The sequence below is a fragment of the Orcinus orca genome, chromosome 10 (assembly GCF_937001465.1).
Source record: "Orcinus orca chromosome 10, mOrcOrc1.1, whole genome shotgun sequence".
NCBI lineage: Eukaryota > Metazoa > Chordata > Mammalia > Artiodactyla > Delphinidae > Orcinus > Orcinus orca.
The window spans coordinates 100,395,695-100,409,083 of NC_064568.1; the positions used below are offsets into that span (position 1 = coordinate 100,395,695).

Consider the following 13,389-nt stretch of genomic DNA (forward strand, 5'->3'; position numbering starts at 1 on the left):
CCTGAAGCTGCGCAGGGGCCGGGAGAGCCTCCTGAAGGGGGCGCCCTGGAGCCGGGCCTGCCCGGGAGGCCGGGAGTGGGGACGGGGCGGGGCTGAAGTGCGCGCACCTGCTCTGTGTGTCAGGACCTGCTAGCCTGGCTTCATTAACCGACCGCTGGCAGGAGGACAAGGGTGCCCTGACTCATCTAGGCCAGACGGAGCGGCTTCTGTGTGACGCGCCCCCTGCGAGGGTGCCACGGGAAACACGAGGATCTGTCAGGCAAGGCTTCTGGCCTCCAGCGACTCAGGGAACGGACGCGGTGCCGTGAGACGTGCAGAGCTCATGCCAGTACAAAACAGAATCTGAACGCCATGCGCAGGGGCTGGAGAGAAACCCCACCGGGAGTTCAGAGAAGGGACAGTTAAAGAGGGAGAGAGAGAGGAAGAGAGAGCAGTTCTGGTGGAATGAAGTTAAGGACACGTGAAGAGCTACCCAAACCGTGGAATTTCCTGTGTGATAATCCAGCTCCTAGTGGGGCCCCGGAGAGCTCAGGATGGGCTGCTCACCAGAAAGACCACCACGTGATCAGAGGTTGGGACGTGGGCCAGCCTGACCTCCAGGGAAGGGGGGAGGACTGGAGACGGAGTTCAAGTCGTGAGGCCCACGTGACAACTCTGGACACGGGGCTCGGGGGAGCCTGGGGTTGTTGGGTGAGCATGTCCGTGCGCGGGGAGAGCGGCCCGCCGGGTCCTCTGGGGAGAGGGCTGCCCCTCCTCTGCGTCCTTTCTAATCCAGCTGGAGTCCCAAGTGGGGCACTTTCCTGCGTCCTGTGAGTTGCTCCAGTGAATCAGCAGACCCGGGAGGGGGCGTTGCGGGAACCCCTGAATCTCACCGAGCGGGACAGAACCACAGGTGGCATCCGCAGGGGGCCAAGCCGTTGACCTGGTGGCGTCTGTGCTCCCCGCAGACCGTCAGGATCAGGACGGAACTGGGCTGTAGGACCCCCAGTGGGCGTCGGGACGCAGGCAGGGACAGTTGCTGCTTCTGCCGAACGGAACCGAGGGGGCGTGGGGAAGGGCCTGGCCGACCCCCCGCCATCTCCGCAGTCTGGCCCTCGCTTCCCTTGGGCAGAAGAGATTCTCAGGAGAGCGGGGCCGGGATGAGAAGGGCAGGGGCCCCATCACGCCACAGGCGGGGCCGGACAGCCACGGGGGAAGCGGCTGCACCTGAATCCCTGCGGCCCCAGCTCGGCCCCAGCCCCAAGGGTCCAGGCAGCCGGCCTGCTGTCCTTTCCAGCCCCAAGAGAGGAGAAGAGAGGAACAAAGGGGAGACTGGAGTGGGGAAGAAGCAGGAAAGAGACAGTCAGGGCGGCCTAAGAAACCAGGGGGCAGGGGAGGAGCGTTAAGGCTTCTGCAGACGGACAGCCGCCGGGGGCTGACCGCCTCCCCTGCCCCAGGCCACACCAGCTGCAGGCCCCAGGCTCGGCCAGGAAAACACCAGGACAGCAGGAGCACAGAGCACGCTGTCCGCACAGCCCGGCTCTTCTGAGCTCAGGCTGCAGAGTCTTCCCAGAGGAAGCTTGTTTTTTAGAGGGAACAATTCGCTGCTCTCATTTCCCTTCCCTCCTAGAATGACAAGGGCAAGGCCAAAGGGCAGCTGTTAAAATGGTACCCCTGTCTGCAGATGGGCTGGCCGCTCCTCCCCCGCCTCCGGCCTGATCCGCCCAGCTTATCCCAAAGGAATCTCCGGCTCCCACGTACCCCACAGAATCAACGGGGCCTTGAGAACCTGCTGGAGGAAGCCCAGCTCCTGTGCCACTGACACTGTGGGACCCCGGGACCACACTGGGATTTTGATTTCTGGTGTCAATAATCTCGTAACGTGCTGGGCGGGGGGCAGGAGTGGGGGGACAGCTTGCTTTTCAGAGGCTCGATTTTGTTTACAACCGGACGGTTAGCATGAAAGGCAACAGTGAAGTCCTGTTCTTTTGTGGCTGCAGGATTTCAAGGTCTTATACAGCTCCATTTAATCTGAGCGGGGCTTTGATCTCAGCCTTGGTCTTGATTATAAAAGAATATGGAGCTAAGTATCTTGAAAACAGAGGCTCTCCTTAAAGACTGAGCCCTGAGACTCCCTGCTTCACGTGAGCACCTCTGTCCCTTCCTAGAGGGACCCTGGCCCCCAGTGCCCTCTGGGGAGTTGGTAGTAGTTGGTGAATTATTCGGGCATCTTGCAGCCTCTTTATTATTCAGCATTACTGGCCGTTAGCACATTCATTAGGGGTGAACCTAGGGATGGAGTAGAAGGTCAGGTTCTAGTTGGCTTCACTCCTTGATAACTTTGATCCTAAAGGGGCGTAATGGCAGACGAGAGTCAAGTATTATAAATATGGAATTTGGAACAACTCTAACTTTCCAATCACTCATGCCCTGACTGTCCTCCGCAGCTGTGGAGAACTAAGTTCTGATTTCATTTAGAAAGCCCTGGACGAGCCTCCACCTCTTGACCGAGACATCTGGGAGCCAAGCTCCAGGCCCTAAAGTTTGAATTTAAGATCAAAATGACACATTAAAATTCGCAACGCCTTTGAAGAACTATACACGGCTAAGTCACAGCCCTGACCCGTGTCCGTTCTTCCCAAGTGTTGGGTGTCCATGGTGGACGAGCCCTGTCATCTCTGGCATGTCAACCCATGGAAGCAAGTGCTGAGCTAGAGGGGACACCCGCCAGGAACTAACAGGCCAAGCAAACATTGCTCTGGGAGAATGAGACCCCCTAGTCTGTGCACTGAAATTCCCTGAAATCTACAGCAAAGCATGTCATAGTCATAATAAAGTACCCACATCACTGCTTTGCAAGTGATGAGTTCTGGTTACCTTTCCTATGCTGGAAGCATACTGAATGGTCCCAACTGGAAAGTTCAAGGGATAGAAGATATGAACCAGCAACGAGAAGGTCAACAGTGTATTTACATGTACCAGAGCCACCTTTTCTCCCAGGACCCTTAAGGATACATGTTTGGGGACTTACCTGGTGGCACAGAGGTTAAGATGCAGGGGATATGGGTTCAAGCCCTGGTCCGGGAAGATCCCACATGCCACGGAGCAACTAAGCCCGTGCGCCACAACTACCGAGCCTGCGCACTACAGCCCGCGAGCCACAACTACTGAGCCCGCTCGCCTAGAGCCCGTGCTCCGCAACAAGAGAAGCCACGGCCATGAGAAGCCCGCACACCGCGACAAAGAGTAGCCCCTGCTCGCCGCAACTAGAGAAGGCCCGTGGGCAGCAACAGAGACCCAACGCAGCCAAAAATAACAAATAAATAAATAAAATTTTAAGAAAAGGATACATGTTTGGGTGGGTTGGAAAGAGACAGAGGAGAATTTAAGAGATGCTCACAGGTAGCATTTGAATCGATGAAGAGCTCATTCCAAAGAAGAGAGAGGGTCTTGAGAAGCTGCTGTTCAGAGACAGTCGGCAGGGCTGAGGGATGGCAACATGAACGAAGGGTGAACGAGGCCCAAAGGTCAGTGAATCCAATTTGACATGAATTGTTCAAAGTGGCAGAAAATGTTTCAAAACTATTCATCTGCCAAAACACAGAGCAATTCTCAGTCACGGTGTTGGCTGCCAGCTGGTGGACACGGCAGAAAACCTCAGACTCACCAGCTGAACTGAAAGCACATTCACTACCCCACACCCCAAAGATGTCTTGGAAAGATCTTGGAAAATGAGCTAGAACAGAATCCAGAATCACCACATGGAACCACCCTCAAGGCCATTTGTTCACAACCCTTGTAATGGGTCGGTCAGGTGGTGTCAGTCCCCCAGGAGACAAAATCATGGACGCTGAGAGAAAGATACTATGAAAGAGGATGAATGGCAGCAGGTAGAACTAGACCACCCAATAAGAGCTCGGGGAGCCGTGGATGGGGTGCCACAGGAGCAGTGGGCTGGCTGGTAGCCTGGAGGCCGAAAAGAATGGCCAGAGACACTAGAATCCCCAGTGGGCTGCACAGCACGGCTTGGACCAGGACTAGTAAAACACGTGTCAAACGATGAACAATATGGTCCAGACGATATCCAAGCCCACTGGAGAAGTGCGACATGGCCAACATCCAGCATCCACTCAGAGCAGACAGCGACAGAGAAGCCAGGGCAGGTCAAACCCATCCAGGGAGACTTCGGTCCAAACCCACTGCTTGGTGCATGTGTTTGGGAAGTCCAGCTTGAAGGCCAAGGACAGGTGTGAGAGCAGATTTTGGTGGGCAGGGGAAGAGGCGGGTGGGCTCCCGGCCTCTCCCTCGTTGGGGACGGGTCCCGCCGTCTCCGGCATCGGCAGCTCAGTTCCAAAAACAGCCACGTGTTTCCCTGCCACGTTTCACCCTGATGACAGGCAACTGGACGGATGATGCTAACTTCTTTACCCAGAGGCAGGACGGTCTCTGGTGGGCGGCTGCTGGTGTTTGTTTCAGTGGAGAAGTATGAATTCCCTGGGAGCAGCACACTGTGGAAGACGGGGGGCAGCAGAGGCCAAGCCATCTCTTCCTTCAACCTCCCGAAAGATTTACAAGGGGCAAGTCCCCCCTGGAGTCACACCGAGACCACAGCTTTTTGTCTCGGCAGCATCTACCTGGTTCACGAAGACCCAGCAACATCTGGCCCCACCGTAGCCCGGAAAGAAACCGCAAACCGATGGTCCGTTCCCCTGGAGAGCAGGCCATCTTTCTGGAAACACCTTCTCCAAGAGCAATCCCCTCTGCACCTCCATTCCCATTAATGGCGAGAATAAGGAAGGAGGAAAGGGCCAAACCGATAAAGCACTTCAGTGAGCCTAACCTGGGCCACTTCTTGGACCAGCTTGCGAGAGCCTTTGAAGATAGTGGGAGGGAAGGAGGACCCTCTGTAGTAACACTTTCTTGGGGGTCTGGGCCTTTAAGCAGGTGAGGCCAGGCCCATTTGTTATGAACTCTTAGCCTCAGTGCTGCTGAAAGGAACAAAGCATGTTTGAAAGTACGGGGCTGCGGGGTGGGAAGACCAAGAAAAAGCAGATGTACTTGCCTCTTCTTACAAATTAGACCACCTTTACTATTCGTATTTAATTTAAACTCATCAAACTCAAAACAAAATGCCGGAAGGCATTTGGAAGAGAATAATTCAGTGATGCCACGAAAACCCAAATCAGAGATGACATGTTTTCTCGATTAAAAAAGACATTTATGTGTGTACTGGTGGGGGAGGGGATGTGGAGTAAATCAAGTGAGATTTTCATTTTAAAAAGCAATCGAGGGCTTCCCTGGTGGCGCAGTGGTTGAGAGTCCGCCTGCCGATGCAGGGGATGCGGGTTCGTGCCCCGGCCCGGGAAGATCCCACATGCCGTGGAGCGGCTGGGCCCGTGAGCCATGGCCGCTGAGCCTGCGCGTCCAGAGCCTGTGCTCCGCAATGGGAGAGGACACAACAGTGAGAGGCCCGCGTACCGCAAAAAAAAAAAATTAAAAAAAAGTAATCGACACTTCAAGAGCCGCCTTCAGGCCTGAGGTCCTGGTACCAAACTGACCGCAGTTCATCAGATGCCACAGGCCGGCTGCACCGCCGCGCCCCGAGGACAGCACTGCAATGATTACTGTTCAGCAGGCTTCCTGCCAAGCGAATAAAGGCAAGCAATCATTTCTTCTTCTTCTTTAAACCCCAACCCTGACTGTTTCTAGCGGTAAACACAGGAACACCCATGCTGGGCGAAGCCTCCAAGAAACACCAGGAGGAGAAGCAGCACAATGTCACATCACACCGGGTGGTACAAGTTCCACATCCAGGTTACTGGTAACAGAAACGCTGAGTCAGAACCCAAAATGAAGACACTGTTTCCCAAAGGAAAACGGGGCGCTTCGGAAAGTTCCAAGAACTCTTGCCGGCCATGGAAGATGACACTGTGAAACAGTCACCTGGAAGAAGTAACGCATCTTCCAGAAGTATTTTACATGCCTTCAGAGGAGCCTAACATACACCCTGAGACCTTCCCATGCTTGGAGGCAACTCATCTTTGAGCCAGAGCCATGCTTCTCATTTAATTCCAGCAAAGCCACCGAGGATCAAGCATCCCCACTTAACAGCTGGGTAAACTGACGCCGAAGTGGATTAGTTTGTCCAAAGTCACAGAGTAGTAATGAGGGAAGCAAGATCTCCAACTGCAAATCCTACAGCAAATCTTCAACTTCGTGCTTGATTTCTGGGCTGTTTAAAGGAAAAGGAAACCCAGAACTCGAAAGCACCAACTCTAGAGTAAGATGCACCTTGGTTTGAATTCAATACTGACTAGCTCTGTGAGCTGGGTGTCAGGAGGGAACGCCTGCTACCCGCCCCCCCACCACCGTGTTCTGATGAGTGGGCTTCCGGAAGTGCCTCTTCCCCAAAAGGCAGGCGTGGGAGGAAGCATTTCGGAAAGACCTCTGAATTGACACTCGGGCAGTGGGAGCTTGTTTCCTCTCTCCTGCCCTTTGACCCTGCCTGTGCAGGGCAGGAGGGGGCTGACTCCATCCCCTACCCTCCAGGGGGTGAGCACCTGGGCCCAACCTGGCTGTCTGAAGCTACCACGAAAGAGATGCTCTCTTTCTGAAGCTGAGGTTGCCTTCCTGACCACCACATCAAGGCAGGCTTTCTGAGAATGCCACCAACAGAGGAAGCTAGGAAAACAGAGATTCCTAATATCATCTGAGCCCACGGATCTAACCACGTCTAAAGGTAGAACCCCGAACTTGCCAATCAAATGCACCAGCGAAATCCATCAGAGAGGGCTGTTGGAGCTGACTGGCCATACCACTTCCAGCCAAGAGCACCGACGAACGCCAACCCGCCTTACACGGATGTAGCAAGTTTGCAAGTCACGGTTTCCCCGGCGTAACGCAACTAGGAGAAAAGCTAGGTGCTCTAAGGCTCGGCACGGGCATGAAAAGAGGTGGAGAGACCTGACCAAACAAAAGGACGCTTTTCTGGAAAAACAGACTCTGAGGCTGTCTGCAGCCTGAGACAACCTCGGGGTAACAAGTGTTCCCCTCTGACGGCCTAGGGACCCGTCTAGATTATCGGGGGCTGCCCAGGCACCTGCGGAAGCCGCGCAGCGTCTGAAAGCCTTGGCGGGTCCTGTGTCCTCACGGACGCCCCAGAGCCCACAGGGTCCTGCAAAGACGGGGTCGCCCAACCCACCTGAGGCGCTGGAGGCCCGCGACACATCCTGGGCCGGGGCGGAGCGGTTGCGGCTCTGTTGTCGCCGCCGGCCGGCGGCCGAGCGGGTGCTGCGCACGTGGACCTCGCTGGCCTTGAAGAAGGCCACCATGAAGGGCTGCTTGTCGTAGGGGCCGTCCCTGCCCACCAGGCCGGCGGCTCGGGGGCTGATGTCGAGCCCTGGAAGGCAAATCAAAGGAGGAGGGTGGTGGGACCCCCAGCCCCCCAGTTGTGCTGTTCTCACCCCGGCCTGTGCATCCTTCTTCCCGATCACGTGCCTCCCACCGGCGAGGCAGCTCCACAGGCCCCAGGTGCCGGGCCCGCGGGCCGCAGCGGGGACGCGCAGGTGCGGGAAGGGCGCCCACTGACCCACGCGGTGTCGGCGCTCGGACCCGCTCCCACCTTCCTCTCTCTCTCGACGCGCCCCGGCCTCTGCCTGGGCGCTGCCCTCCGCGGGTCCTCTCGGACCCAGGACCATCTCACCGTCTCCAAGTCCTTGCCAGGAGGCTTGGGGGTGCAGGCATTGCTGGTCCACAGTGGCTCTGAGGGGACAGGAAGCCAAGCCATCCTGGAGCCCGGGGCCCACCCGGAAACCACGGCTCTGCCACGCCTGCCGCGAAGGAGACCAAGGCAACGACCCTCGGCCCGAGCTTGGCCAACTCACCGTCGCGCGTGACCACACTCAGCTGCAGCCCCATGTTGTGCTGCGGGGTCAGGACCCACAGGTTGCTGGTGGCTGTGATGTCAAATTCCAGCCAGCCTTCTTCCGAGGCCCACACGGCGCGGGTGTCCAACAGAAACAGGTCAGAGTCTCTGAAAGAGGGAAAAGGCGGCAGGATGAAGGGCGCAGGGCCCCCAGCTCATCCCCACTCCGTCCTGCCCGGTGTCAGACGACAGATGCCACCGTCGGGTCAGGGACGGCGACCAGCCGTGGCCCCGGCTGGTGTGACATCACACAGGACACACCCGCAACACAACCTGCTGGGGTGCCGCATGGACAGCAGCTGACATAGGGGCGCCCCTCGGTGTCACCAAAAGCCTCACGACAGCTGCTCAGGCCACATCTTTTTTAGAATTAAGGTAAATTCAAAATAAATAAACAGTCCTATTGTTGCACGCTTTGCAGCTAATGAACTCTAAACAGAGAGGCAGTGGAGGGGGCAGTGAGGAAGAGGGGTAAGAAAATATTAAATCAGGATCAATAAAGATGAGCATTTACTAAGCTGTACTTTGTTGATTTTTTTAAAAGCTCAGAACCCGACAATCCTCACGTTAGTTCCTGTGAAAGGAGAAGCCAGGATTCACATCCTATTTCTGAGTAATCATCAAGTCTTTTCTGTTAATTAAGGCCTTCGCATGGCCTACGGTGAGAGCCGCGTCCTTCCCCATGTGGACGGTGAGTTTCAAGTCTGTCCCAGCCCCGCTGTGAGCCATGCCGGGGCCCTTTGAGGCAAACTCACCGAGCCCCTTCCTTCCACTGGGCTCCACACGGACTGCTTTTACTTTTTTTTTTTTTTTTTTAACAGTTTCCAGCTGATATAACGCTAGTGTGGGAAGATGGGGTGAGGGACCCACATGCCACGACAAGGCAGCGTGTAGGACGGTCACCTTGGTGTGTCGCGAGGACACAGTCTGAGTTGACGTCCCAGAGACACTGGCACGAAATGGCCTGGAATTCCCATGACAGGGAAGGGGGAGGTTTTAGCCATGGAAAGACTCAAATCCCCTGGTGCTGGAAATATTTTGCTGCAAGAGCTTACAGAACAGAAAAATTACTAGAATTCAATACTAAATTTAAGATGACCATCACAATACTAACAGTGTACATTTATTTTATAAATTTATTTATGTATTTAGTTTTGGCTGCATTGGGTCTTCGTTGCTGCGCGTGGGCTTTCTCTAGCTGTGGCGAGCGGGGGCTACTCTTCGTTAAGGTGCGCGGGCTTCTCATTGCGGTGGCTTCTCTTGTTGCGGAGCACGGGCTCTAGGCGTATGGACTTCAGTAGTTGTGGCACACGGGCTCAGTAGTTGTGGCTCATGGGCTTAGTTGCTCTGCAGCATGTGGGATCTTCCCGGACCAGGGCTCGAACCCGTGTCCCCTGCACTGGCAGGCGGATTCTTAACCACTGCGCCACCAGGGAGGTCCTAAGAGTGTACATTTAAATCGGTCATAAAGCGCTTGCATCTACTTTGCTTCAACCATCCTGAAAACTAGGTAGAATATCATTACCCCCATTTTACAGCTGGGGAAACTGAGACTCAGGTGTGAGTTTATGGACACATGACCAGTAATTGAAAGAACAATCTGGTGAAAAGAAAGTAAGTGGATTCAGAGTTTTCCACAATGACTTCCTGCCTTTTGAGATTATTATGAAAGACAACCTGTGACAAATGAATACAATGTATCTCTAGTCCATCCAACGTCTGGGAGGCCAGTGAAACATCTGAGTTAAAAATGTTAGACTTCTCAGAGGGGAAACAATTTTTCCTGTTTACATGGCCCAGAGTTAGAAGGCAAGGCTATTGTCATCTTTTCCAAGTTCCAAGCAGTAGGTGTGCCTACGCATCGTTTACTCAGCTGGTGGACAGAGTCTGCAGGGGTCACATCACCGCCTGCCATCTATAAAGCACCCCCCTCCCCCAATGTGTCACACACCCTGCTGAGAGATTACCCCCCCCATCACTGAGGTGGCTGTGGGCAGGCAGATGGGGGGTGTTCGTGGAAAGCAGCAAGAGGGGGTGGCGGGTCCAAAGCTTTGAAGTGAAGATGTAAAAAGACATCAGTGCTGTTCCGAAAGGTTGGAGAAGACCTTCATCCAGAAATAACACAGACACTATGAACGGCAATGTGGGAAAAGTCACCCTAGTCCCAAAGGATACACAAGACATGTTCTTGTCAGAGGGGCGGCTTCTAGAATGAAGACGCGGTGAGAATGTCAGGGTGTGAGGCTGCCCCTGAGCTGAAGAGGGTCCGTGTGGGGTTAGAGCCGCGGGCCACTGGTCACTAAGAGCTTCCATGCACATGTTTTCAGGACTTGTAACAAGGACGCAGAGAAATACAGCCCAAGATATGGGCGTGGCATAGCTGGTAGAAAGAGCTAGAAGGAGCTTTTATATTTAAAAAGAATTAATGATGAAGGAACGGGGGAGTCTGTTAGAGAAAGTGGGGCGATGGGACAGAGGCCGTCATCCACAAAAGGGAGACAGAAGAAGAGAAAAAGGAAAAGAGGAGAAGGGCGTGACTTAAAGAGGGAGGGGAAACACGCATAACCATGATGGGGAAGAAATGAAGTCCACACGGTGCGTGGGGTTTGGTGGACACGGGAGCCCGAGTTTCTACCCTGACTCTGCTCCGGAGTCCCACTGGGGTCCCCAGGAATTGGTGGTGCTTCTGGGCCACACCTCGCTGACTGTGCAGCGAGGACAGTGCCGGTCCTCACAGCTTAGGAGACCCGTGGATCCACACACACAGGGTCACAGCTGCGCCTGGAGACGGGAAGAGCTCCGGGGCTCAGGGCACTGAGGGCGAATCAAATTCAGCCACTTAAACCTAGGATGTTCCGGTCCCTTAGAAGGGAAGTGATGGAGAACATGGGCTTGAAATAGCTGGGCTCAGTGGCTGGAGGAAGAGCAAATATTTCCCGTGTGCTTTCACCAAGCGGGGCCTCGAGAAGAGCTCCCGCCGCTCCAAGGGAAGCCCGGGGAAGGGAGGTCCTATTACGTGTCACTTCTAGAGCTGAGGGCGTGCAGCCTGGAGAGGGTAAGGGTGTGAAGGCCACACAGGTGTTAAGTGGGGTAACTACGGCTTGAAACCGGAGCTCAGGCTTCAAAAGCAGAGTCAAGCAAAGTACAGGCGGGCAAATATCACATGAGATCACTTATTTGTTGAATCCTAAAAAATCATACAAATGAACTTACTTACCAATAAGAGACTCACAGATAGAGAACAATCATGGTTACTAAAGGGGAAAGGGGGGAGGGATAAATTGGGAATTGGGGATTAACAGATACATACAACTGTATATAAAACAGATAAACAGGGCTTCCCTGGTGGCGCAGTGGTTGAGAGTCCGCCTGCCGATGCAGGGGACACGGGTTCGTGCCCCGGTCCGGGAGGATCCCACATGCCGCGGAGCGGCTGGGCCCGTGAGCCATGGCCGCTGAGCCTGCGCGTCCGGAGCCTGTGCTCCGCAGCGGGAGAGGCCACAACAGTGAGAGGCCCGCGTACCACCAAAAAAAAAAAAAAAAAAAAAAAAGATAAACAACAAGGACCTACTGTATAGCACAGGGAACTATATTCACCATCTTGTAATAACCTATCATGGAAAGGAATTTGAAAAAAGTATATTTGTGTGTGTGTGTGCGTATGTACACACACACAACTGAATCACTTTGCCATATACCTGAAACTAACAAAATATAGTAAATCAACTCTAGTTCAATAAAATTTTTTTTTCTAAAGTACAGGGCAGAGGTAGTAATTACCCAAACAAGGGCTTGGAATAATAAAGTCAGAGTTTAAAATCCACTGCACATCAATGCCAATGGCGGCTGGATACAGAAAACACATTCAGATGCTCAGGGCTGGCACAGGATGAGAAATCACGAGTGACTTCTCATGTCAGGGTCAGTGTCGGAGGGGTGAAAGGTCGCGCAGGAAGTAAAGGTTGAGATGCCTAACGCCTGCTGCTGAGACTCCAGTGGCTCCCGGTCGCACCCTCCTCCTTCTCCCAGGCACAATGCCCTCTGTCTAGACTGCAGACACCACTGACACACACTCAGAAAGGGTGAGGAACTTTCAAGAAGAATGACAGCTTTGAGGAGGGACTTCACTGGCTCAATGCTTCCAGTAACTCAGGTATTTAAGAGACACTATTTATGGCAAGTCACTAAAATGGGTCTGGTGTGACCCACATCTATTTACTTTTCTTCAATGACACATGACCTTCTCAGTCTACGCACCCTGTCAAAGTGTTGCCTCAAACAAGACTTTGCTACGCAAACAGCAGGGGTTCCCTTCTAAACCCCACTCCAGTGGCATCGGGGTCTTCTTTAGGCGAGAAGTACAATTTTCAAATAGAATGAAAGTCAAAAATCAATGAAAATTAGACAGTAAGGCAAGAATTTTTACTTTTTTCTTATTAATGTATCGTATATAGAGGATTACGTCTGAACTTTTACCAACTAAAAAGATAGAAAGAAATAGGATATTTGAAAACAAAGCATTACAAATCAGAGTAAACTGCTACACACACACACACACACACACACACACACACACACACGGATTTGAGTAACAAGGGTGAATGAACATTATTATTATATAATCAGCTAAGCTCTCATTGATTTTATGGTACTTGAATTTACCCAATTTGCACCTCTAGGATGAGCATAAAAAGTTCATATATCAAACGCACTTCCACTCTGTAAGGGATACTTCATCTTCAATAAACCAGTACAAATCACTTTGCTGTCAGGATATTAACACAGCTGTGCCCTTACATGGTGTTTACCATGTAAACATATGTAGGACTTCTCCTACATATGTTAGCTTCTCACAACCACCCGAAGAGGCAAACAAAATACTATTCATACCACCACAGGTTTACAGAGCAGGAAACTGAGGCACATACGAGTTAAGCAACTTGCTCACACTCACTCAGCTGGATTTGAACCCAGGCAACTTGGCTCTTAACCATCAGAGCAGAGGTTCTCAAAGTCAGCCTGCATCAGAATCCCCTGGAGGCCTTGTTAACACACAGACTGTTAGAGTTTCTGAGGCGGGGCCTTGCAAACTCGCACTTCTAACAGATTCCCAGGCTTCCCTGGTGGTGCAGTGGTTGAGAGTCCGCCTGCCGATGCAGGGGACACGGGTTCGTGCCCCGGTCTGGGAAGATCCCACATGCCGCAGAGCGGCTGGGCCCGTGAGCCATGGCCGCTGAGCCTGCGCGTCTGGAGCCTGTGCTCCGCAACGGGAGAGGCCACAGCAGTGAGAGGTCCGCGTACCGCAAAAACAAAAACAAAAAACAGATTCCCGGGTGATGCTGGTGCCGCTGGTCTGGGGACCACACTCAGAGGCGCTGTCCTCCAGCACTCTCCCTCTCGAGTATGAGGAGAATGACCTTGGCCTGCCTTTTAGACTTAAGGTTCAAAGCTGTCTGCTCTCAAAATATCTTGCTCCTCTCCTTAAG

The 13,389-nt window shown here is 53.4% G+C and overlaps 1 protein-coding gene across 1 annotated transcript in view; it reads right to left on the bottom strand.

Annotated features, from left to right (window-relative positions):
• The window catches only part of BMP6 (bone morphogenetic protein 6), a 146,210-nt gene that overhangs the window by 3,060 nt on the left and 129,761 nt on the right, over window positions 1-13,389 (bottom strand). Inside the window, exons 3-4 of the mRNA XM_004281050.3 lie at window positions 7,863-8,011; window positions 7,181-7,378 (exon numbers count right to left, since the gene is read on the bottom strand). Of these exons, the coding sequence (XP_004281098.1) occupies window positions 7,181-7,378; window positions 7,863-8,011 (347 nt within the window). The remainder of the gene's footprint in view (window positions 1-7,180; window positions 7,379-7,862; window positions 8,012-13,389) is intronic.